General features: G+C 41.3%; 1 protein-coding gene across 1 annotated transcript; it reads left to right on the forward strand.

The window, feature by feature from the left end:
- The first annotated feature begins 4,202 nt into the window (after positions 1–4,202).
- On the forward strand, positions 4,203–26,569 carry LOC609323 (putative serine protease 46). The gene is made up of 5 exons (XM_038566647.1): positions 4,203–4,359; positions 6,539–6,716; positions 6,899–7,158; positions 8,125–8,297; positions 26,140–26,569. The coding sequence occupies exons 1-5, from the start codon at positions 4,278–4,280 to the stop codon at positions 26,392–26,394; spliced, it is 948 nt and encodes a 315-aa protein (XP_038422575.1). The 5' UTR covers positions 4,203–4,277; the 3' UTR covers positions 26,395–26,569.
- The last annotated feature ends 412 nt before the right edge of the window (positions 26,570–26,981 follow it).

Genomic DNA, 26,981 nt, shown 5'->3' on the forward strand with positions numbered 1-26,981 from the left:
ACAGAGAGGCAGAGACATGGGCAGAGGGAGAAGTAGGCTCCCCATGGGGAGCCTGATGTGGGACTCAATACCAGGACCCCGAGATCATGACAAATGCTCAACCACTGAGCCACTCAGGCTCCCCCTCTTTCCTATTTTTTGTTTGTTTGTTTTCCCTTTCCTATTTCTTTTTAAGATTTTATTCATTTATTTATTCATGATAGACAGAGAGAGAGAGAGGCAGAGACACAGGCAGAGGGAGAGGCAGGCCCCATGTAGGGAGCCCGATGTGAGACTCGATCTCAGGATTCCAGGATCATGCCCTGGGATGAAGGCAGGCGCTTAAACCACTGAGCCACCCAGGCTGCCCCCCTTTCCTATTTCTAATATTACTTAAATATGTACTTTTTCCTCTTACTTAATTATTAAAGATTAGAATTACCAAATTCTTGTCTATTTCATAGGTGTTTTTAAAAATCCATCTGGTAGGGGTGCCTGGGTAGTTCAGTCAGTTAATCATTTGATACGTGATTCGGCTCAGGTCATGATCTTGGGGGATTGAGCCCTGTGTTGGGTCTGCACTCAGTGGGGAGTCTGCATGAGATTCTCCCTCTGCTGCTCTCTCTCAAATAAATAAATAAATCTTTAAAAAATCCATCTGGTATATCTTATTGGTTAGCTTTCTGGTATCTGTCCTTACCTCATTTTACTCCAGGTCCTGGTCTGCAGCCATCCCACTGTGCAATGCTGTTCATATTTTTTAGGGTGGAACTGTCACACTCCCAGCTCCCAAGAGGGGTGGCTCCTTGATCTGATGGAGGTAGCATAGTGCAGTGCCCCGGCTGCTTGGCTCCAGTTGGGTTACTCAGCCAGCATAAGGCATGGTTAGAGAGACATGTGCACTCTTTGAATGTGGGTGAGGAAGCAGAAGGATGTGGGCTGTTGGCAACCAGTTTTTACAAGTTTTTATTTAAATTCCAGTTAATCCACATACAGTGTGATATTGGTTTCAGGTGTACAATGTAGTTATTCAACACTACTGTACATCACCTGGTACAGTTGGCAACCATTTCTAGACAAGGGGACCAGCTCAGGAGGAAGCTGCCATCACTGAAGAGAGGAGAAGAATTTTAAGCCTATTTGAATAGAAGTTTCTCTTATTTGGGGACTCCTAAATGATACAAACTAGCTTTTGGTTTTGGTAATCAAACCTTTTTTGTTCATTCATTAAAGCTTTTTTAGCTTTAGTAATTATAACCTTCTACTTTTGGGGGTATGTATTTTACTGTCATTTTTCAAATTTCTGGAGTCATATGCTGAGTCAGTTAACAGACTTCTTTGGTTTCTAATATTTTCACTTAATTCTATAAAATTTCCTCTGGGTCTCACTTCGGCCACATTGCACAGGATTTGCTATCTACTGACCTCATTATTCATTTCTGTATTTTTTTTTAAATTTTTTTTTTAAGATTTATTTATTTATGATAGACATAGAGAGAGAGAGAGAGAGAGAGAGAGAGGCAGAGACACAGGCAGAGGGAGAAGCAGGCTCCATGCACCGGGAGCCCGACGTGGGATTCGATCCCGGGTCTCCAGGATCGCGCCCTGGGCCAAAGGCAGGCGCTAAACCGCTGCGCCACCCAGGGATCCCCATTTCTGTATTTCTAATTTCATGGTATATTTCGTATTTAACCCAAGAGTTCCCTAGAAGTTCCCCAGAAGTTCCCTGGAAGGATGCCTGTGTGACTCAGTGGTTGAGCATCTGCCTTCAGCTCAGGGTGATCCTGGGTCCTGGGATTGAGTCCCACATCGGGCTCCCTACAGGGAGCCTGCTTCCTCTGCCTATGTCTCTGCCTCTTTCTCTGTGTCTCTCATGAATAAATAAAATTGAAAAAGAATAAAGAGTTTATAGAATGTTACTTTCTCAAAATAAGTTAACAAAGTTTGTTTTTAAAAATTTCAGATGTGTTGCTCACTCTTTTGTTTTTAAATCCTAGTATCATTGCATCGTGGTACAAAACTGTGGCCCAAATTGTTCAGCTTTTAAGGGCAGGTTATTGTCGTGTTCTTAGTAGGGTCTAGTGGGTGGTTGATTTTTATAGATATTCCATCCTCCAAAGACAGAGTGGGAGAAGGCGTCCCCCAAAGTGGATTGTTTCAGTTTCCCACAGATCACGAATTGACTTTGCTTTATGGGTTTTTTTTTCTTAAGATTTATTTATTTATTTATTCATGAGAGACACACAGAGAGAGGCAGAGACATAGGGAGAGGGAGAAGCAGGCTCCATGCAGGGAGCCCTATGTGGGACTTGTCCTGGGACCCTAGGAACACACCTTGGGCGGAAGGCAGGCACTCAACTGCTGAGCCACCCAGGCATCCCTGCTTTATGGGTTTGATGTTATGTGATCAATAACAAACTTTATGATGTTACATAGTCATTATAATTTTTATCTTTTCCCAACAACGTGAAATAACTTTTTCTGTTTAAAGCTTTTGTCCTGAATCACATCTCTAAAGATCAACACTGCTATTTCTGTTTTCACTTGCATATACTTACTGTGTTTTTACCTGTCTTTTTACTTTTGACTGCTTCGTGTCATTTTGTTTCAGCTGGCTCTCTGGTGAGTAGCATGTGAGAGACTTTTTTTTTTTTTTTACCCAATATAAGAAACTTTGACTTTTAAAAGTAGAAGGTTTTAGGGCAGCCCGGGTGGCTCAGCGGTTTAGCACCACCTTCAGTCCAGGGCACGATCCCGGACCCGGGATCGAGTCCCATGTCAGACTCCCTGTATGGAGCCTGCTTCTCCCTCTGCCTGTGTCTCTGCCTCTCTGTGTGTCTCTCATGAATAAATAAATAAAATCTTTTTTAAAAAAGTAGAGGGTTTTTGTATTCATGTTGGTGGTGGTGATGGATATGCTTGGTTTTTATTGAATTTTATCCTATTGTGTTTCATTGACTGGTCCCCCCAAGGCATTATTTTCCACAAAGGCAGGAGATAGAGCTTTCCTTCTCTGGATTTATCTTTCCTTTGTTTTGTTTTTGTTTTTGTTTCCTTTTCTTTTTCTTTCTTTCTCTCTTTCTCCCTGTTTCCCCCTGGAAGAAATTTGATTGTAGGGGTAATCATTCCTTGATTTTCAGCCAGGTATCTCTAGACACAGTTTGTTTTGCCTGCTTTTGAGTTTCATACAATGTGTACCTTTCTGTGTCCGGCTTCTTTCACTCAACAGCATGTTTATGAGATTGGCCATGTCGTTATGTGTAGCAGTCCACTCTCATTGCTGGCTAGTATTCTGAGCCTCCATCCTGCCTTTGAGGGCTGTTGGGTAGCTTCCAGTTTAGGCTTAATGCAGCAGTAATGCCGTGAGCTGTGAACCATCTCTTGGAACTTTCCTGCTGCATTTGTTGCGTGACTGTGTCTAGAGCATGCAAGCAGGAGAGACCCTGCAAGTTGTGAGGTAGGCACATACTCTGTTCTACTAAATGATCCCAAAGTTCCCCACCATGGTGTCCTGGTCCTTCCCCCCACCCCTCAGCGGTGTGCAAGCAACCTTGTTACCCCACATCCTGGGCAACACTGGCAGGTGGAGCAGGAGTGAATGGTCCTGATGGGCAGTGTGAAGAGCATGGGGATCGTGGGGAGGGCACCTCAGTGGGGTGCTGGGGAGGTCGTCCCAAGATGGCATTTATCCTGACTCATGGAGACCCAGGCCTGCAAGCTGCTGCTTCTCAGAAAGTCACATTCCCAAGCCCAGAACAGCTGGCCTCTCTCTCCCCCAGGAGCAGAGCTTGAACCCCAGTTCTAGTTTAGGCGCCCCCAGCAGCCATCCCCCTCCATGTCTCAGTTCCCACACCTCTAGGATGCCCTCGGAAAGGTTTCATGAAAGAACACGGAGCAGACAGTGGGGTTTACAGGTGTTGTAATGGGCTCAGGATCAGGCACACAGGGGCACCATCAAAGCCGAGGCTGAGCTCAGGAGGCATTGTTGTGGGCCAGACACCAGATGCTGCTGTCACAAGCTCAGGGCTGAGCACCCGGAGCATCATTCCAGGGAGGGGCCTGGCAGCAGCATCCCATTGTGGCCCTGGTGGGCCCTCACCACTAACGCACTGTCCCTTCTCAGTGTCCTGTTGCTGCTCCAGCTGGATGAGTCCCCAGCCCGGTAGTAGAGACCCACTCCTCACTACTGTGAATAAACAAACCATGAGTTCTAGAATTCTCACACAGTGGAGACACCCTGCCCCGCCCTACCCCCACATCCCTTACAGGGACCAGTGTGGGCTGGGCACCTGCTAGCCATGGCATGTGGGCCAGGAGATCTTCAAAGCCTCTCCTCTCCATTTCCTTCTGCCAGACTTGGGTCTCCCCTGTATCTTGAAGGTAGGGCTTTCGGGACATGGGAGAGAGGCAGGAGGGGTCTGTTTGCCTGGGTGCTGTCCTCCTGTCTAAATTTAACCATATCCTGATGAACACATCCTCACCGGCCAGCATGATGTGCCAGCCTAGGGACCCAGACCCTGTTGAAGCAGTTCCAGTTTGTAGGGTGCTCATGAACGCAAGGGAAGAGCCTTGTTAGGAATTGGGGAACAAGCAAACAGCTGTGTGGACCAAAGGAGCTTGTTTGGGAGGCACAACCTAGGAGAACTAGGACTTGGGACGGCAATGTGAGGTGTGAGTGACAGCTATCTACGTATCGATGTAAGGTCTCAACACCCTGTGAGCTGGGCTTTACGGTATCCCCATTTCACAGGAGGAAACCAAGGCCCAGGGGACTTAAGTGACTTAAGAAGCCAGGAGTCCATACCGGTTTTCAGTAGACTCTTTGGGGTAAAAAACTTGGGCCACCGTGTGACTGACAGAAGTCCTCCTGGCTCCCCACACTAACCAACCACTTGGGATCTTGTGGTGGTGGCCCTTTCTCAGGTCACCTGCCCCTGATCGTTCCGCCGCTTGGCAGGAAACATGCTGGCATGGCGTCTGTGAGTAGGGACATATCCCCCAACTCAGGGACTGACTTTTCTTTTTCCCTCACTGTGTGACTCCCCTCATCAGACCAGTAACCTGTAGATTGAGTGAATGAGAGAGTGAGTGGTCTCCTACTTGGGGATGCCCTTGGACATCTGGAATGTTTTAGAGTGGTGAGGATGTGTGGACTGCTCCACAGAACTGACTGCTGTGCCTGGGATGACGTGGGAGTGGAGATGGGGGGCTGTGACCTTACAAAGACAGAAATCATGAGCCGAGACACATCTTCCTGTCACCACAGGTGACTTTTGGCCACAACATCGAAGTGTGGCTTGTAAGTGGGAGTGCTGTGACTCTCAGGCTCCAAGTGGGGTAGAGGTCATCCGCAGTAGAGTCTGAGCCACTGAGCATTCCCTATGTGTGGGCCAGTGATGCTGTGCCTCTGACGAGGTTGATCTGCAACACCTCAGGCCCCCAACCAACCCATCATGGCTCCCCACAGACTGAACTGCTGGACTTAGCACTGGCATCTTCATGGTAGAATGATTTGTGGGGGATTTCTATGAGACAGAGCCTACTGGATGTTTCTGCTAATGTGTATGGACCCCCCTAGATTAGTAGCCTTGTCTGCTTATTAATGGACCCCTCCATCAACATCAGGGACCCTCCCTAGGCAAGAACAAGCCTTGGTTACTGCTCCTGAGTCCCTGATGCTCTGCTTGGCATGCACACTGAGGGAAACAGACTTTCTGGAACCACTCCAGCTTCTGACAGTGTAAACACATGTCTAGCTTTGCCTCCGTGAGGATCCATGACTGCATGTTAACAGCGTGTTGGCCAGCCTAAACTTGACAGCAGGCTACATACATAAAAACCTTTTTTTTTTTTTTTTTTTGTCTTTAATCTTGGTCTTCAACCTTTGCTGTAGAATTTCTCCCTTTCTTGTCCTCAGTGACATTCAGTTATTAAATTGTCCAGTCTAAGATGGTCCAGTTCATGTTCTCAGTCTCATAAGCAGGTCCATGCAGCTCCTTCTTCCCCTGCTTCTGTGGTTGGGGACAGGGAGGGGCAAGGAGGTGATTGACAAGCATCTCTACTTACTTCCCTATATGGTCATAGAGAGCATACTTGGCGGGTGTGTGTGTGTGTGTGTATGTGTGTGTGTGAGACCTGTGGAGGCAGGCCTGGAGTTGTGCAATGCAACCTCACTATCCATTGCTTTCTGGCCACGAATACAAATGATCATGCTCACTTGTGCCCCATCACCTGCCCCTTGACTGGCAACTCACTCCTCAGATGAGTCTCCTCCTTCACTCTCCTATCTGCTTGTGTAAATGAGTGGGGTAGAGATAAACCCTGGAGTGGTAGCTCCTAATAAGCCCTGGAAGGGCTGGCAGGTCCCCATTGTTTGGTGGATTGCTTTATAAAATGGAGCACTTGCTGTAGGAAAAAGCCCTTCCCCACGCAATGGCTGGAATGTGGCCCTCTCTGCCTTTGGATGGTTTGCTGTGTGCTGCGGTGTGTGAGGGCTGCCTTTTACTGGATGAGCATCTGCTCAGGGCTGGCATGCTCCCCTTTCTACCTTTTTCCATAGAGTCCTGGTTCCAGACCTGTGGTCACACCAACATCGCTTGCAAAATGGTGAAGGGGAAGCTGGTAGAGGTAGGCAAGTGGCCATGGCAGGTGAGCATCCTCCTTCTGGGTGTATACATCTGTAGTGGCTCCATCATCCATCACCAGTGGATCCTCACAGCTGCGCATTGTCTACAGAGGTCAGTCAGGGCAGCCATCCAGACCTAGAGTTTTGCTTTCTGGCCTAGGGGATAGGGGTAGGCAGTAAATTTGGGGATCTGGGACAAGGGGCCCAGCTGGGTTACAGTGTGCTCAGTCTGTGTTTCTCTAACCACGTATGACCCCACTGCTAATGATCTGCCTCCTCCCCATGACCCTACAGATCCAAGGACCCCAAAATGTACTCCGTGAGGGTGGGAGTCCAACACCTCCCAGAAAACAGCACTCAGCTCCTGCTCACTCGCATTGTGATTCACGAGGATTTCCACAACCTCATATCCCAGGACATTGCCCTTCTGAAGCTCAGGGCCCCCATATCCTGGTCCCCGCTCATCCAGCCTGTCTGCCTACCCAGCAGCAGATTTGAGCCATCTATCGGAACCTTGTGCTGGGTGATCGGGTGGGGATATAAAAATCCTCAAGGTGAGTGAAGGCAGGTAGAGGTTCCAAGACACTAACCTCTTCTGAACAGAACTCCAGTATGGACTTATTTGTTCATTCCCCCTTTAAAAAAAAGGGGTGGTGGGGAGAGGCAGAGAGAGAGAGAGAGAGAGAAATCCCAAGCAACCTCCATGCCCAACCTGGAGCCCGATGCAGGGCTTGATCCCATGACCCTGAGATCATGACCCAAGCCAAAATCAAAAGTTGGACGCCCAACCGACCGAGCCACCCAGGCACCTCTCATTTGTTCATTCCCTTATTCATTTGTTCAGCAAACATTCCTGAGCACTTACATGTGCTGCACACTATCCTGGCCATGTCTCTTCAGGACCCCCAAAGGCCCCCTATAGTCTTCAGGAGAACACACCGTACTTTAGTGTAAAAGACACATGGCCTGCGTAAACCTCAGTTGCCAAAGTTAAATTAGATCCAGTGCCAAGCCTCACTTTGCAGCATGGCAGGGAATTAATTTTTGGCTATTAATGGGTTTCTCTGTCTGCAAGTGGCACATGATCTCAGAAAGTAAGGCATCGGGCAGCATTCATACCTACTTGTTACCTCAAGGCACCAGTAATTCCTGGAGATCTGACCTCTGTTGGTGCCATCCTAGAGGCTTAGAGTCTAGGAGTGTTTGTGGAATCCTGTCTTCCAGTGGGTGGCACACTCTGGGCTCTGGGGTCTTGACATCTTGCTGGATAGCTGTGGAGCAGTGCTCAGCCCCCACCCTCATGAAACCTGAATTATTAGAGTAGTCTCTCCTTGTCCTCATTCCATGCTTAGATGTTGCTCTGATCCCCTTGGGATACTTTTCCCTCCAAAATGGCCCTGCTTCCTACTCTAGTGAATCTGGACAAGTTTAAGATGGAGATGTGCCAAATAGTTGAAGGAATGACAAGGCATATCTCAACTCCCTCCCTCCCTCTCTCTCTCTCTCTCTTTCTCTCTCAGTCTCTTCAGTAACCCCAAAGAGCCCCTACAGTCTTCAGGAGGTGGCTGTCAAGATCATAAACAGTGAAATCTGCCGTCAGCAGTACCAGTTCCTCTTCTTGAAGGACCAGAAGCAGTTCATTGGGAATGACATGCTGTGTGTCAGCTCAGAATGGGGCATGGACTCCTGTCAGGTGCGGGGTGCTATGGCCCAGGGCAGGGAGAGGGCTTTCAGGGGACATGTCTTCCTTTTCACAAGTTACTGGGTGACCTTATGAAAATCTCCTTTCCTTGGCCTTCAGTTACCAAGTCTAAAATAGAGTTTTACAGAATCAGTTTTGCATAAGTGGCATCATTCTGAAAACATGGGCCTGACTCTTGAATCTTCTGTTGAACATTGTTTTTGAGATTTATACATATTGATATGTGCAGCTCTAATTTATTAACAGCTCTCTATGATATCCTCTTGTGAATATGCCACAGTTTAAACACTCTACTGTTTATAGTGCTAAGGTAGTTTTCAGGTTTTAAAAAAAATTCATTTATTTTAAAGAGAGAGAGCATGTGCATGCATGGGTGGTGGGGGAGGGGCAGAGGGAGAGAATCTCAAGCAGGCTCCCCATTGAGTGCGGAGCCCAACTCAGAGCTCCATCTCATGACCCTGAGATCATGATGGGAGTCGAAATCAAGAGTCAGACGCTCGACTAACCTAGCCACCTAGGCACCCCAATTTTTAAGTTTTTTCATATCACAAACTGCTGGATAGTCCTATACACATCTCCCTGTTTACATGTTCCAGAACTTCTCAACAGGATGTGTCCTGCAAGGAACTAGTGGGTTATAGGCTGTGCATACCTTCATCTTTTCTTTTTTTGAAGATTTTATTTATTTATTTGAGAGAGAGTGCAGGTAAAAACAGTGTTGGGATGGGGGAGGTTGGAGGGGAGAGGGGCAGAGGGAGAGGGATAAGCAGGCTCCCCACTGGGCAGGGAGCCCAATGCGGGGCTCGATCCTAGGACCCTGAGACCATGACCTGAGCCAAAGGCAAATGCTTAACCGACTGAGTCACCCAGGCGCCCCTATACCTTCATCTTTAATAGTTACTGCCTAATTGTTTTCCAAATTGATTGTATTAATCCATATTCTTATAGCAATGTCTGAGAATTCTGTTGTTCCATATTGTTGCCAACATTTTTGGTACTGGCAGACTATAAAATGTTTTCCATTCTGTTAGATGAGAAACAGAAATCACATTGTGGTTGGAGCGTGCATGTCCCTAGTTACTAGTGCCATTATGCATCTTTTCACGTGCTCAGTCTCCATTCGTAATTCTTCTTCTATGACTGACTCACTCAGATATTTTGCACATTTTCTATTGTTTGCCTTTTTCTTTTTATCATATTTTTATATTCTGGATACTGGTTCTGTGTCCATTGTATATTGCAGATATCTTGTCCCAGTTTTTTATTTATGTTTTCATTATGTTTATTCTTTTGTTTGCTGAACAGCAGTTTAGGTTTTATTGTAGTCAAATGTAGATCCATATTTTCCTTTCTGGCTTATGTTTTTGCGTCTTATTTAAGAACTCCTTCCTTTTCCTGAGGTCATAAAGACTTTCCTATATTTTTGTTTCTTAAAGTTTGAAAATTTTTGGTTTTCACATTTAGGTCTTAAATCCACATGCATTCATTTTGTGAGTGGTGTTTAGATAGGGAGAGCACTATTTTTATGTTTACTCATATGGACTTCCAATTGTCCCAGTGGCATCCATTGCAAAAACTCTTTACTAGATTTTTTTTTAAAGATTTTATTTATTTATTCACAAGAGACAGAGAGAGAGAGAGAGAGAGAGAGAGAGAGGGGCAGAGACACAGGTAGAGTAAGAAGCAGGCTCCATGCAGAGAGCCCGACGTGGGACTCCATCTGGGGTCTCCAGGATCATGCCCCAGGTTGAAGGCGGTGCTAAACCACTGAGCCACCTGGGCTGCCCTTTCCTAGAGTAAAATATGACATCATATACATAAAATGTGGAAGTGGTGGGAATTAAAATGTAGTGTTTAGAAAATATTCAAACTTAAGCGACATTAACCTAAAGTAGATTGCTGTACACATAGAATATTACAAACCTCAATGGTGACCACAAATCAAAAACCTATAATAGATACACACACAGGCATGCACAAAGAGAAAGGAATCCAAGCATAACACTAAAGAAAGTCATCAAATTCCAAGAGAAGAGAACAAGAGAGGAAGAAAGGAACAGAGAAGAGATATAAAAACAAGGTCACAACCACCACAATGGCAATGAGTACATAACTATCAGTAAATACTTTAAATGTACATGGACTAAACACTCCGATTGAATGGATAAGAAAAGCAAGACCTATTTATATGCTGCCTATAAGAGACTCACATACAGACTGAAAGTGAAGGGATGAAAAAAGATATTCCATGCAAACTGAAGCAAAAAGCAAAAAAAAAAAAAAAAAAGCTGGGGTAGCAATACTTATTTTAGACAAAAGGTATTTAAAAAAAAAAAACCCAATGTAATAAAAAAAAGGCCTTATATAATGATAAAGGGACCAATCCAACAAGAGGATGTAACCATTGTAAATATCCATGCATCTAGTAGAGGAGCACCTAAAATGTGTAAAGCAAATATGAACAGACATAAAGGGAGAAAGTAACAGTGATACATACAATAATAATGGGGTACTTTAGGTACATCACTTACTGAATAGATTTTCCTGACAGAAAATCAGTAAGGAAACAGTGGCTTTGAACAGTCCAATATACAGTATATGTATGCTGAATGTTTTACATGTGTGTATGTATATATATAATATATGTACATATATAGCATTATATATGTGCGTATGTATGTGTGTATGTACATATACATATACATATATATATAACATTCCAACCAGAAAACAGAATACATATTATTTTCAAATACATAAGTGCACATGGAACATTCTCCAGAATAGAGCACATGTTAGGCCACTAAAATAAGTTTCAGTGAATTTAAGAAGATTGAAATCATATCAAGCATCTTTTCTGACCCACATAGTATGGAACTGGAAATCAATTACAAGAAAAAAACTGGAAAAAATGGAAACGTGGAGGCTAAACAACACACTCCCAAATAAGCAATGGATGAATGAAGAAATCAAAGAGGAAATTTAAAAATACCTTGAGATGGGATCCCTGGGTGGCACAGCAGTTTGGCACCTGCCTTTGGCCCAGGGCGCGATCCTGGAGACCCGGGATCGAATCCCACATCAGGCTCCCGGTGCATGGAGCCTGCTTCTCCCTCTGCCTGTGTCTCTGCCTCTTTTTCTCTCTCTCTGTGTGACTATCATAAATAAATAAATAAATAAATAAATAAATAAATAAAAATTATAAAAAAATAAAAAAAAATAAAAATACCTTGAGACAAATGAAAATGGAAATACAATGGTCTAAAATCTTTGAGATGCAGCAGAAGCATCTCAATTTAAAACATTTTTGTTGTTTTTAATTTTAATTCCAGTATAGTTAACATATAGTGCTATATTAGTTTTAGGTATACAATATAGTGGTTCAAATACTATACATCGTTACTCAGTGCTCATCATGGTAAGTGTACTCTTAATCCCCGTCATCTACTTCACCCATTTCCCCACCCACTTTCCTTCTGAAATGCTTTATTTTAAGTGGGTACCATCAGCTACAGTTATTATTTTTTCAACAAGAACATTTTTTACTTGAGGAATATTTCAAAATACATGGTTCTAAAATATATATATAAAACATTCCATCCAAGAAAAATAGAACACATATTTTTCTCAAGTATACATAGAACAATCCTCTGATTAAATCACATAAAAAGATAATAAATATTACAAATTTAAGACTAATATCATACTAAGGATGTTTTCCAACCACAATGGTATAAAACTAAAGATCAATAATAAAAACTGGAAAATCTACAATGTGAATATTAAATATTTAACATGTAAATATTAACACACTACTGCACAAGCAGTGGGTCAAATAATAAAATGGCAAGTCAAAATATGTCTCACAACAAAAGAAAAATAAAGCACAATATTATAAAACCTATGGGATGCAGCAAAAGCAGATGTTATAGCGAAATTTATGTTATAAATACTTGTGTTAAGAAAAGAGTTCGAATAAATAAATTACACCACAAGGAGCTAGAAAAAGGAGAGACTTAGCTGAAATTTCGTAGAGGAAGGAAGTAACAAAGAAAAATCAGAAATAAATAATATAGAGACCAGAATAAACAATAATATAACATTGAAAATAATAACCAGTTTTTCCAAAAACAAAACAACATAAAACAAACAAAATTGGCAATGCTTTGATTAAAGAGCAGTTCTATGAGACAAGTTTATAATGATGCAGGACTACCTCAAGAAACAAAATCTCAATCTAATCTTACACCTGAAGGAATGAGAAAAAAGAAGAACAAAGCCCAAAGTTAGTAGAAGGAAATAATAAATATTGGAGTGATATAAATAAAATAGAGACTGAAAAAAAACAATAGGAAAAAATCAATGAAACTAAGAGCTAGTTCTTTGAAAAGATAAAAATGATAAACCTTTAGCCAGACTCAACAAGGAAATGAGAGAGGACTCAAATAAATAAAATCAGAAATGAAAGAGAAGTTTAGTCAACAGAAATATAAAGAATTATAAGACACAACTATGAAAAATAATACATGAAAAAATTGGACAACCTAGAAGAAATGGATAAATTCCTAGAAACATACAATCTTCCAAGAATGAATCAGGAAGAAATTGAAATTTGGAACAGGCTGATTACTAGTAATAAAAGTGAATCAGTAATCAGAAAACTCCCAATGAACAAAAGTCCAGGACTAAATAGGTTCACAGGTGAATTACCTATTCTTCTCAAACTATTCCAAAAAAAATCGAAGAGGAAAGAATGGTTCAAAATTTATTCTATGAGGCCAGCACTACCCTAATACAAAAATCAGAGACACTACACAAAAAGAAAATTAAAGACCAATATCCTTAATGAAACTACAAGCAAAAAGCCTCAACAAAATATTAACAAACTTAATTCAACAATACATTAAAAGGATTATTCACCATGACTACGTGGGATTTGTTCCAGGGATGCAAAGATGGTTCAATATCTGCAAATCAATCAACATGATACACCAGATTAACAAAAGGATAAAAATAATTTGACAAAATTCAACATCCATTCATGTTAAAAACTCTCAGCAAAGTGTGTATAGAGGGAAGAAACCTTAGCATAATAGAGGCCATGTATGACAAACCCACAGCACATCATACTCAATGGTGAAAAACTGAAAGCTTTTCCTCTAAGGTCAGGAACCGGACAAAGACATTCACTCTTGCCACTTTTATTCAACACAGTTCTGAATTTTTAACCACAGACAAAAGAAACAAAAGGCATCCAAATTGATAAGGAAGAAGTAAAATTGTCACGATTTTGAAGTGACACGATACTCTACATAGAAAACCCTAAAGAATCCATCAAAAAACTAATAGAACTAATAAAGGAATTCAGGATACAAAATTAATATACAGAAATCTGTTGCATTTCTATACACTAATAATGAAGTAGCAGAAATTAAGAAAATAACTCTGTTTACGATTACATAAAAAAGAATAAAATTCCTAGGAATAGATTTAGCCAAGGAGGTGAAAGATGTGCAGTCTGAAAACTGTAAGATATTGATGAAAGAAATTGAAGATAACACAAATAAATGGAAAGATACACCATGCTCATGGATTGGAAAAATTAATCATTAAAATGTCTATGCTATCCAATACAATCTACAGATTCAATTCAATCCCTATCAAAATACCAATAGTATTTTTCACCAGGCTGGAACAAATAATCCTAAAATTTGTATAAAACCACAAAAGACCCAGAATAGTCAAAGCAATCTTGAGAAAGAACGACAAAGCTGGAGGTATTACAGTCCCAGATTTCAAGCTATCTACAAAGCTAGTGTAATCAAAATAGTATGGTATTTGCACAAAATAGACACAGATCAATGGAACAGAATGGGTAGCCCCCAAATAAACCAATACTTCTATGGTTAATCTATGACAAAGGAGGCAGGAATATGCCATGAGGAAAACACTATCTCTTCAATAAACAGTGTTGGGAAAACCAAACAACTACATGCAAAAGAATGAAACTCAATCACTTTCTCACACCATACACAAAAATAAACTCAAAATAGGTTAAAGATCTAAGTTTAAGACCCAAACCGTAAAACTTCTAAAAGAAAACATAGCAGTAAACTCTTGCACATCAGTCTTAGAAATATGTTTTTTAATCTATCTCCTCAGGCAAGGCCAACAAAAGCAAAACAGAAACAAACAAAAACAAAACAGTGAGACTACATCAAACTAAAAAGCTTCTGCACAGCAAAGGAAACCATCAACAAAATGAAAAGGTAACCTACTGAATGGGAGAAGGTGTTTGCAAATGATATTTTCAATAAAGGCCTAATACCCAAAATATGTAAAGAACCCATAAAAAAGAACCCATACAACACTCAATTATCAAGACAACAACAACAACAACACAACCCCAAACAATCTGATTAAAAAATGAACAGAGGACCTGAAAAGATATTTCTTCCAAAGCAGACATATAGTTGGCCAACAGACACAGGAAAAGATACTCAACATCACTCATCATCCGGGAAATGTAAATCAAAACCACAATGAGATATCACCTTACACCTGCCAGAATGGCTAAAATTAACAACATCAGAAACAACAGGTGTTGGCGAGGATGTTGAGAAAAGGGGAACCCTCTTGCACTGTTGGTGGGAATGCAAACTGGTGCAGCCACTGTGGAAAATAGTATGGAATTTCCTCAAAAAGTTAAAAATAGAGCTACCCTATGATCCAGTAATTACACCACTGGGCATTTACCTGAAGAAAATGAAAAGACTAATCTGAAAAGATATATGCATCCCTATGCTTATTGCATTATTTACAACAGCCAAGATGTGGAAGCAGCCAAACGTCCATCGATAGATGAGTGGGTAAGGAAGACCTCCAATGTATTTTTGGACTTTTTTCTTTTCTAATAAAAGTATTTAAGTCTACAGATTTCCCTCTACATACTGCTTTAGCCTAATACCACATATTTTAGTATGTAGCATTTTTACTGTTACCTAGTTCTAAATATTTTCTCTAATTCCCATTCTTATTTCATTTTGATCTATAGCTTATTTATAAGCATTTTTTCCCATTTCCAAATACATGTGTGCTTGTTTGTTTTGTTAATGATTTCCAACCCGCTTGCCATGTAATCATAAAATTGGCTCTACAATGATACCTGCTATATGGGATATGCTGCAGTTTGCCTAGTGGCCTGGTATATAGTTAAGTTTTTTTTACTTATTTCATTGTTTTCTATTTCTCTTAATTTTCTTCTGCTTCCCTTGGGCTTGATTTGGTTTTATTTTTCTGTCTTCTTGAGCAAAAAGATTTACTCTTTCTAGTTTTGTGTTTGAAGTATTTAAAACTATGAGATCATCTTTTAATTAAATGTGGTTTCATCTCTTAAGTTTTATACTGCTGTGATTCCCTTATCATTACTTTATTTAAAAAATATATACATAGTGTGATTTGAAAGGAAATGCATGCATCTCTTTAAAAAAAAGTAGCACATAAATGCAAACATTGGAAAATGAGACTTCCCTATAATCAAACTACCTAGAAATTTCCACTCTAAGTTGTTTAGTTTCTATCCCTAACATTTCTTTCTATACATATATGAAACCCCAAATAAGTTTTAGGATTTTTTTCTAGTTTTTATCTTTAATGAATGAAAGACTCTCCTATAATTTTATTCTCCAACAAATTTTTTACTTTCACTTGAAATAGATCTTGGACCATCTTGGACTATCTATGTAAATACATTCCATTCTCCTTGAATACTGAACAACAATTCTCTCATATTGATATGTCATAATCTATTTAACCGTTCTCCTATTGATAGACATCTGAACTCATTTCAATATTTTTTCTACCATGCCAGAAATCTTTGTTCATAGATCTTTGCACATTTATTCAAATATTTCTCTAAAGTAAATTTTTAGAAGTGTAATTACAAGATCAGTTGTATGCACATTTAAAATTTTAAAAGAGGGGCAGCCCCGGTGGCTCAGTGGTTTAGCGCTGCCTTCAGCCCAGGCCCTGATCCTGGAGACCCAGGATCGAGTCCCACGTCAGGCTCCCTGCATGGAGCCTGCTTCTCTCTCTGCCTGTGTCTCTACCTCTCTCTCTCTCTTTGTGTCTCATGAGTAAATAAATAAAATCATAAAAAATAAATAAATAAAATAAAAAATTAAAAGATATTGACAAATTAGCTTTCTCAAATACTTATCCTTTTATATTAATACCAACAGTATATGAGTGCCCCTTTCTCTATGTCATCACTGGCATTTAGGTATTATGTTTATTATGTTCCTCTGATAGACTAAAACTTTCATTTCTGCTTTAATTTCATGAAATTGAGCAATCCTGTTAATTGCTTGTACAACAAGTTATTAAATAGGAAGTTTCAATGAAGTCATCAAAATACAATGTGCATTAGGATTCAAAGGATGCCAGGGGCGGGTCGGGGATTGTCTATCCCACACTCAGATCTCCTGGGAGGGGTTTCAACAAGATCACCCAGGGAGCGTGATGTCAGCTATCAATCTCAAGACCCAGAGAGCAGGAAGTGCTGGTTCTCTTGCCTCCTCGCTCTTCTGCTTTAACCTTGGTAGTAGGTTCAGAAAATGGGTTAGCAAGATGGGGTTGGGGCGGTTGCTGAATGAGAGGAACAGGAAAAGCAGACCTGGCTCCTCCTTTCCCTCCTGCTTGCCAAAAGCCCTAGACCGCAGTGGGGAGAAGTTTTACTTTAGAAGTCTGACATTGTGATTGCTGTGTGGGAATGGATATTCTGATTTCTGAACTGAGATATGTTTATGAGACTGTCCTCATGGTGACACTGATTCCATTAATCTCAGTGAGCAACACTTCTTGTTCTGCCCAAGCTTTTACCCAAGTTCAGGGAAAGAACCCAACTTCTAAATAAATTGTAAAAGGACAAAGGGAGTCCAGATAAAGAGACTTGTACTGTTCAGTGGACCATTTACACTTTTCTGTGTCCTTTGCTCATGGTTTTCTACTAAACTACTTTGGTTTTTATTGGTTTGTAAAAACTCTGGATATCGCATGCTGTAGTAATTATTGATAAAGGAACATCATGTCTTTTTCAGCTTAATTTAAAATGGTTTATGAGTATATGTGTTTTTATGTAAACACACATTCACACATATACACATACACAGATGGAGAGAGAATATAAAACAAATATGGTAAAACATTAACAATTAGTAAATCTGAGTAAAAATATTCTACTTGCAGCAACTTCTCTGTGAGTCTCAAATTATTTCAAAATGAAAAGTTATTAAAAGTTTTGAGAACTGGAAGTTTTAACCCTTTATAAAATGTTTTATGATATTTTACTGATCTGTCCATCATTTGCCTTCTTTTGGTGTGGACTTTTTTCCATAGAGTTATTTAAAAATTTGATTTTTCATTATTTCCCTTGATGATAGTGGTTTTTGTGCTGTGCTTTTCTACCTTTCCCACCCAAAGATTATAAAATTTTTCACTCACGTGTTCTTAATTCTTTTCTTTAAATATTTTAATTTTGATTCATCTGGAAGGTTGAGAGAAGGAATCTGTTTTATTTTCCTCCAAATATAGCCAGTTATGTAAATAATCTTTCATTGAATACTTTAATTTTTTTGGTAGTGAATTAGAAATGCCCCCTTTAGAAGCTGCCTGACTGGCTCAGTCCGCAGAATGTGTGCCTCTTGATCTTGGAGTTGTGAGTTTGAGCCCCACGTTGAATGTAGAGTCTACTTGAAAATAAAATCTTACAAAAAAAAAAAAGCCCTTTTATTATACTTTACATTCCCATTTTATTTTGGTCGGTCTTTGAGTCTTGCAGTCTCATTCCTCTGCCAACACCATTCTTCTTAAATTATTGTAGCTCTTTCTTTCTTTCTTCTTTCTTTCTTTCTTTCTTTCTTTCTTTCTTTCTTTCTTTCTTTCTTGTATGTGGTAAGGCAAGTCCTCCTTCATTATTCTCCTTTTATTTATTTTTTTTTTTGTTTTTGTTTTTTGTTGTTTTTTTTTGTTTAATTTTTTTTATTTATTTATTTATGATAGTCACAGAGAGAGAGAGAGAGAGGCAGAGACACAGGCAGAGGGAGAAGCAGGCTCCATGCACCGGGAGCCCGATGTGGGATTCGATCCCGGGTCTCCAGGATCGCGCCCTGGGCCAAAGGCAGGCACCAAACCGCTGCGCCACCCAGGGATCCCCCCATTATTCTCCTTTTAAAGAATTTGCTTGGCTGTCCTCCCATGTTCATTCCAACTGAACAATTTTACTATAATGTCAAAAACAAAATCATGTGGTGATTTTGATGGAAATTAATAGATTAATTTAGGGAAAATAGACTATTTTGTTCCCTTTCTTTCTGTCTAGAGCAAGGATATCACAGCTTTCTCCACATAGTTACTACAAGCGGCTGCTGCTTAAGAATATGCCTGTTTTATATCTGCTGTGAGCAGTATGTTTTCTTTCATTGTACTTTTTAAAAAAGATTTTATTTATTTATTCGTGACACACACACACACATACACACACAGAGAAAGAGAGAGAGAGAGAGAGAGAGAGAGAGAGACAGGCAGAGGGAGAAGCAGGCTCCATGCAGGGAGCCTGACGTGGGACTTGATCCCCTGTCTCCAGGATCACACCCTGGGGCTGAAGGTGGCATTAAACCGCTGGGCCATTAGGGCTGCCCTTTCATTGTGCTTTCTACTTGAATTATATATTTGGTTTGTGTGAGTGTGTGTGTGTCTGTGAGTGTGTGTGTATATGTAACAAGCATCGTTTGTGGATCTAGTTGATTCTCTTTAATTTTGCAGGTCCAGAGCCGTATTATTTGAAAACAATGATAAATTTATCTCCTTTCTTTACAATGGGTGTGCTTCTCATTTTTCTTGTCTACTGCAGTGCAAGAACTATATTCCAGAACAATTACTCTGTCTTCCAGGAGACGCTATGCCATTTTGTTTTAGGCATGTCTCTTGTTAAACAGCTTAAAGCTGGATGCTGTTTTTGTCCGCATATCTGGGGGAATATCCTTTTATCCAATTGATGAGAAGAATATTTCTTTCTGTTCCCCCGCCTTATGTTTTGGGTTGATTTTTTTTACACAGTCTACTTTTCTGCTGCAGTGGTTTACAAGTTGTCATGTCTCAATTTGGTGCTGCTTCTGGTCACGCTATATTTTCCACACACATATTTAGAGCCGAATTAACACCTAGAGTTAATCAGTGGCTACAGCTTCCTCAACAGGACCAGACCTTCCTTCATTTTCACTTTCTTCATTTCCTTCCCCCAGACTCATCCTCTTGTTGAAGACAGCAAGCTGAACTCTTTTGTTATATCTAAGAGTTTTTAGTTGACTTTCTTGGGCTTTGCAGGCCTACATTCATATGAGCTCTAATTAGTTATGATTTTTTGCCTCTTTTGTTTTCACGATATTTGCGTTTTTCATACCGCGGGCACATGTCCCCCCAAAATCCTGGAATTTGCCTTGTAGCTGGCCTTCATGGATGTGCTTCTCACGCTTCATCATGAAGCCTGGTGCTAATCTGGCATATCATCTGTCAGGGAGAGAGCCATTCCTTCCTGATCTGCTATAGCATTTTGTTCAGGAATGAATGCCTTGCTTCATAAAATGTGTTTTCTGCAGCTCTCAAGATGACTCCATGCTCTGATCAGATGTGCCGAGTCAGCTCTGAGAACAGATTCCTCACGTCTGCCTAGCCTGCATGCCAGGATCGTCTTTCCCTGCTCAGAGTGTAATTCTGCTTCATTCATCTGTCAGATTTAGATTTATAATCTCTTTTTTTAGAACATGTTTAATTTGTTTTTTCTTCCAACAGACACCCTGTGCTGGGCCCTGGGACAGGCACAGGGCAATGTTGGTGCAGGGCCTGGGAAATGTACTGGCTTGAGATGGAAGAGTCCTGTGCGCACGACCCACTCGCCTTTGCATTTTGTTTTCTTCCTCTAGTGAGGCTGGGGTCCTTTTTAAAGCATGCTGAGGAAGGTACCCCTTATATCAAGGTATAGAATCAAGACTATACTTCACTTGAAAAGTATTAGCCCATGTTCTAGAACATTTGAAACGATATAAATTATCTGCTCCTTGAATGCTGAATAGAAGTTGACTATGAAACTGCGCAGGCCTGTTTTCATTTGAGGGGTAGTTTGTGGACAATATTTTCAGTTGTTTTACTCGTGGTTATTGGACTTAGATGATTTGCATTTTCTTAGAAATTACTCGTTTCATCCAGAATTTAAATCCATAAAGAGGAGGTTACAAACATTCTTCAGATTCTGAAGAAGTATATTTTCCCAGGATGTGGTTCTTGCCTCTTTTCTACTCATACTGTGAAGTATTTGCATTTTCTTCTCTCTGTTTTTCTTGGTAAGATTTGTAAAGTGCTTATCTATTCTGTTGGTTTTTGAGAACAAGCTATTGATTTCATTTCTCAAGGCTATGATTTTCTGCTTTCTAATGTGTGGATTATCCCCTTTTTGTCTTTATTAATTCCTTTTTAAGTGTCATGAGCTGAATATGTGGTAATACATAATTGATGACAATAATGAATAATTATCTTCATTCTCTCTTGTTTGATGAAAATATTTAGCCCGGGACTCTTCTATGTGCAATTCAGGCCCGTATCCCATGGGCTTTGCCACATGTGGTATTCTTATCGCCCTACACAATAATGGTAGATTTTAATTCTGTTTTTACTTTAACATTTTTGAAAGTTAATTTCTTTACCTTTGATAAGATAGTTTACATTTTGTCATGGGCTCTGGTTTTATTTCATTGTGGTAAGAGAATGTCCACATTTGCAAGCTTTCTCTCTCCCTACTATTCTGAGTTCTCTTTTTCTCTGGGCTCCCAGAGTCCAGTTAATCTTCTCTTCTCACATTATCATCATTAGCTTGATTTCCCCCTTCATCTTCCATATTCTCTCCCCACAAAGGCACCTACTCAAATCTTTAAAGATGTCTGTATCTTTGAAAAATGCATAGTGTTGCTGTATGTGTCTTTTAACTTGCATGAACAATATCGTGCTACTTATTCCTTCCTGTGTGTGTTTGTTGAGGAATCTCAATTTGTTAGAGAATCCACATTCAATGGCTTTATTCTTTCAAGTCCCCCCCATGTCAAAGCTTCTTCCCTCTCTCAAACATCATTTTGGGCAGAATATACAGTTTCTAGTCACTTTTAGTTATTACATACCCTGTCTGATTACAAGTCTAGATTTAAAAATTGATTTGATTTACACCTTGCCAAGCTCTACCACATCTCCCTCATTCAGTGTCCCTGGGAGTGGGAGATGGGGGAGGTTCCTCACTTCTCCAAACTATCAGGGATCTGGAGACTGGGGTGAAGACTCTTGAGTCTCACTCAACTCTCTTTCTACCCTGGCTTTCTTTTCACTTCCATTTGGATGGTCAACACTTCTCTATCCCCTCACTTTCAATCTGCACCTGTCTTTAAATCTGAAAGTAGTCTTTTGTAGGCAGTGTATAGATGACTCTTGCTTTTTTATCTGTTCCATCACCATGTCTTTTGATTGGAGCATTTAGTCTATTTACATTCAAAGTAATAATTAATAGTTATATATTCATTGACATTTTTTACTTGTTTTATGGCTTTCTTCTCTTCTCTTGCTCTCTTCTCTCACAGTGTGCTGGCTTTCTTTAGTGATAGACTTGGAGTGCCTCTCTTTACTTTTTGGGTATTCTATTGCCAGTTTTTGATTCATGGTTACCATTACATATGTACGTGACATTTCCCACATATGGCAGTTTATATTAAGTTGATGGTCACTTAAGTTTGGACCCATTCTTTACTCCTCTCCCCACTACCCCTGTTTTAGGTATATGGTGTCATACCTTAGATCCTTTTGTTTTGTGAGTCCCTGGACTGATTTTTATGGATATAGTTATTTTTACTGCTTTTGTGCTTCCTACTCTTCTTAACTCCTGCTTATGGTCTTTCTTTTCCACTCAAACCATCCCCTTTAACATTTTTTGTAGGGCCGGTTTAGTGGTCATGAATTCCTTAACTTTTGTTTGTTTGGGAAACTCTTTATCTCTCCTTTTATTCTGAATGGTAGCCTTGCTGTATAGTGTTCTTGGTTGTAGTTTTTTTTTTCTTTCAGCACTTTGAATATATCATGCCACTTTCTTCTGGCCTGCAAAGCTTCTGTTGAAAAATCAGCTTATAGCTTTATGGGGAGAGTGTTCTGGAGGGGCTGGTTCCTGTAGGTGTCCATGTATCTAGGTTGGGGAGGGGGGCAGCAGGGAAGGAAACAGTATCTGCCCGCTCTTTCGTTCCTGGAGAAGTCTCCCAAAGATCCCTGCCCCTTTAGCACACATGCTGAGATTAGTAAATAAATGTCCTCATATACCCTAGGTGTTTTTTATAAACTGCTGCTTCTAGTGCTGTATCTCCACAGCTGTTTGTTATGCTGTCTCTTTAAGAGCAAGGACTCAGTTTCCTATCACCCCTGGCTCTCCCAGAGTTGAGCCACTGATTTTTAAAGTTCCAGGTATTACGCTCTACTGATTGTAAGAACTGCCAAAGTTAGGCCCCTCTGGTTCTCAAAGCCAGATGTTATATAGGCATTTGTCTTCCCAGTGGCTTCCCTTGGGCCTGGGGTGGGGTCTGCTCTTCTCTCCTCCTTGACCTGTGTCATCCCCCCTTCCCACAGATGGTAATACAGGTCAGTTTGGCTCCTGACTGAATCTCCACCCTTTCTACCCTCTTCAATGTGGCCTCTCCTCTGCATTTATCTGTAGTGTGAGTCTGTTCTGCCGGTCTTTAGGTCATTTTCTGGTTTATTTACTCTGATGTGAGTGTTATCTAGGTGTATCTATGGGATGAGGTGAGCCCAGGATACTTTTACTCTGCCATCTTCCCCAGAAGTCTCTCAACTCTGTTTCTCTGCTTGTTAATGTTCAAGGTGTCCCTACATATACTAAATATTGACCTCTAGCTGGTTTTAGATGGAGTAAATGCCCTATCTTAATTCATCATCTATGTCCAATGAGATTTGGTGTCCTTCAATGAATAGTCATAATTTTGATGTAATTAAGCTCAACACATCTCCCCTTTGTGGACTTTAAGTCTTATTTTCAAACATATGCTTCATCTCAAGTCAAAGTTATGGTCCTACATATTTTTTAAAAGATTTTATTTATGTATTTGAGAGAAGAGAGAGAGCGAGAGAGCAAGCATAAGCCCAGGTTGTGGGGGGAGAGGCAGAGGGAGAAATAGACTCCTCACTGAGTGGAGAGTCTAACACAGGGCAGCCCTGGTGGCGCAGCGGTTTAGCGCCGCCTGCAACCCGGGGTGTGATCTTGGAGACCGGGATCGAGTCCCACATCGGGCTGCCTGCATGGAGCCTGCTTCTCCCTCTGCCTGTGTCTCTGCCTCTCTCTCTCTCTCTCTATCTCTCATGAATAAATAAATAAAATCTTAAAAAAAAAAAAAAAAGAGAGTCTAACACAGGGTTTGATACCAGGACCCATGATATCATGACCTGAGCTGAAGGCAGACACCTAACCAACTGAGCCACCCAGGTGCTCAGGTCCTACATGTTTTTAATGAGTCTTATCTTTTTAACTTTCAATATTGAGGGTTTTAATTTCTCTGGAGTTTTGTTATGGTAGGATCCAACTTTACATTTCTTCATCAGTTTCCCCATCATTACAACAGAGATCCTTTTTTCCCAGAGCTTTCTGGGGCATGTGTCATGTCTCCTCATGTGCAGGCATCAGGTTAGCTCTCCAAAGCACAATTGGCCTATTTACCTATTTTTAAAAAAAGATTTTATTTATTTATTCATGAGAGACACACAGAGAGGCAGAGACACAGCAGAGGGAGAAGTGGGCTCCCTGTGGGGAGCCTGATGCAGGACTTAATCCCTGGATCATACCATGGAACCCCAGATTCATACCCTGAGCCAAAGGTAGATGCTCAATCACTGAGCCACCCAGGCATCCCCTATTTTCTATTTTTATGTCAGCACCAGTTTCTGTAACTACAGCTTTGAAATATATCTAACTCTTTGGTAGGTCAAATCTGCCCCCAGCCTGACTCTCCAATTTGCTCTTCTTTCTCATGCCTGTCATAGAATTCATGGACTATTATCCTTCCATATCAATTTTAGAATCATATTGTCAAGGTCCTGAAAAAAAATCTGTCTGGCATTTTGTTTGGAATTGCTTGCACTTTAGAGATTAATGTAAGGAAGATTGACACTGTTATCTTTTTAAATTGTTTTTACTCTCTATTGAAGAGACAAAAGAATATGGAGATTAAAGAATAATACAACCAACAGCCATATCCTGCTTCCCAAGCCTATGAAATAGTGCAGCATTACCAGAGACTCTGAACCTTCCAGTTCAGAAGTGTAATAATCCCTGAGTATCAAGCCATGAAGGCTCTAATTATGCTCTCGTTTTTTTTCTGCTGGCTGGCATTTGCTCGCAGTATCTCGACTTCCTTGTGTGGGGGGTGATGTTTTAAAAAGTGAGGAAATGTTCTTTAGGATGTTTCTGTGAGAATTCTCTGAAGCATAGCCTCCAAAGTGGGTTCCTTCAGACAGAATCTATACTTGCTTCTGCTGGATAGCTGGGCACATGACTAACCCAGGACCACTTTGAATGACATCCTTGGCTTGGGTTTTTTGAACTGCTCACGTAGTGTGAATTCCAACTGCAAGTTTATATGAGGGCAGGTGTTCCCAGTTTCCCCTCACTCAGAGGGCATGGTCCTTTTTGGGAGGTATTGCTTTTTGCAAGATGTTTTAGGCTTCCCTCCTTGCACAGGCCCTGAGTTTTGCCTTTTAACTCCCGCACCGACGAACAAGACTGTGAAAACAGAAGCTCAGTTTCACTGGGTCTGGCAAATGGCTTGGAGACCAAAGCCATGTGGGCTTTGCTGATCTCTCTGGGTTTTAGCCCTCCCTTAGGTTTTGGACTCTGAGGCATCTTTATTTTCTTGCCAGCTCAGCCATACCTTTAAAATGATAAGTTTTTCAGCATCATACATATTTAGTTATCTACAGCAAGGTCAGGCAGGGTATCTGGTCTTCCATACTACAGGAAGCCAAATGCTGAGCATTGGCATTTTAAGTTACCTCACTTAAGAACAAAAATATATATTTACCTAGTTGTAGTCCTTATTTTATATTCTTAGGTCCAGTTTTATTATTTTTTCCCTTAAATGTCTCATGCAGTCTTCATTAGTTTATATTCTTTAAATCTTGGTTTGAATTACATTAAAAAAATATATGTAGATAGAGCTGTTTTTCTGATTTACAAAACTTTTCAAGAATACAGAAGAGTATAAAGTTTTAAAAAAATCACAAACCCACCATCAGCAGACAGAACAGCTATTACTTTTTGATGCATGCTGTTAGAAACATTATTCTTATACATGCATCTGCTTTGTACAAAACGAAGGGGCTGGTTTGCATTTCAAATAGCCACTCTGCAGGCAGGGGTGTAGGAAAAAAAGAGTGGTCAAGGGCAGCACCTTGGAGGCCGGCTAAGATTTTAGGGAGGGCAGAGATGGGGACCAGGGGCTTCTGGTCAGAGAATTAGCAGGAGAATGAAAAGAGAGGCCAGTGTGATCCTGAACTGGGCCCCAGTGCAGAGCTTCCATGTCACAGAGCAGGTTCAGAGCTATGCCTCATTATCAGGGATGGCCCAAGCTTAAGGCAGCTCATGCTAAGGACGTGGGCTGGGAAGGTGTGACCTTCTCCAGAGACTGCAGTGAGGACTTCTAGCTGCCTTCCTCATGCCTTTCCTCCTCCTCTCCCCTCCCCTCCACAGGACAACTCTGGCAGCTCCCTCGTGTGCCAGGTGAACAACTCTTGGATTCAGATAGGGGTGGTGAGCTGGAGCCTTAGCTGCAACCGGCACCGCCTCCCAAGCATCTATACCAGCACCTCCCAGTTCACCCACTGGATCAAGAGGCAGATCAGCGACATGAGGTTCATCAGTAGGGGTGATCCTGCCTTCCTGAGCCCGGTCGCCCGCACTGGTTACATTCTGCTGGTGTCCTTGGGCTCCCTGTGGCTCCTTTGAGTGATGTTTCTGGGGCAGGTCCTCCCAGAGGCCACTTCTTCCTCCCTCTGGCTCCCTCAGGAGATGTGCAGACCTAGGGAGCATATGACATCAGGACAGAGTGCCCTCGGGGGAGGGTCCCAGGCCACTGGTTTTTAAGTTGTTCAATGAAGATGCTCTTGAGTTTTGCACCACAGAAGTCCTCTTTCTTCTTGACCGTGTCCAGAACCCTTCTGAGCCTCCCTAGCCCCGGGACGCCTGTCTTCTCAAGGGGGGCCTTCCCTGAAGGGCTCACTTGTGCCAGAGCCCTGCTGCCCCAATGGAGGAAGCATGGGGGTGGCTCAGACCCAGTGGGCCTCAGGTTCAGAGCCCTTGTCCTATAGGTGCCAAGGGTAGTAGGTATGATTTGCTGTCTTTGCAGAGACCAGAACACTGAATGGCCAGCCTGAGTGTCTCCCAAGACAGCAGGTCCTGGCAAAAGTTAGAGTGTCCTGAGTTGATTTCACGTTTACTTAGAAGTTCCCAAAAGCTTTGAACCAAAGCTGCTCGTAGGATTTCTCCCACTCTACTTACTACATGTGTTATCTATGTCATTGAGCTGTCAGAGT

This window comes from Canis lupus, chromosome 20 (genome assembly GCF_011100685.1).
Source record: "Canis lupus familiaris isolate Mischka breed German Shepherd chromosome 20, alternate assembly UU_Cfam_GSD_1.0, whole genome shotgun sequence".
Classification (NCBI taxonomy): Eukaryota; Metazoa; Chordata; class Mammalia; order Carnivora; family Canidae; genus Canis; species Canis lupus.

Bases quoted from the DNA above. Each gene is read 5' to 3' on its own strand.
- LOC609323 (XM_038566647.1), top strand. From the start codon at position 4,278: ATGGCATGTGGGCCAGGAGATCTTCAAAGCCTCTCCTCTCCATTTCCT. The intron at 7,159-8,124 runs GTGAGTGAAGGC...TTTCTCTCTCAG, and splicing joins GGGATATAAAAATCCTCAAG to TCTCTTCAGTAACCCCAAAG. The intron at 8,298-26,139 runs GTGCGGGGTGCT...TCCCCTCCACAG, and splicing joins GGGGCATGGACTCCTGTCAG to GACAACTCTGGCAGCTCCCT.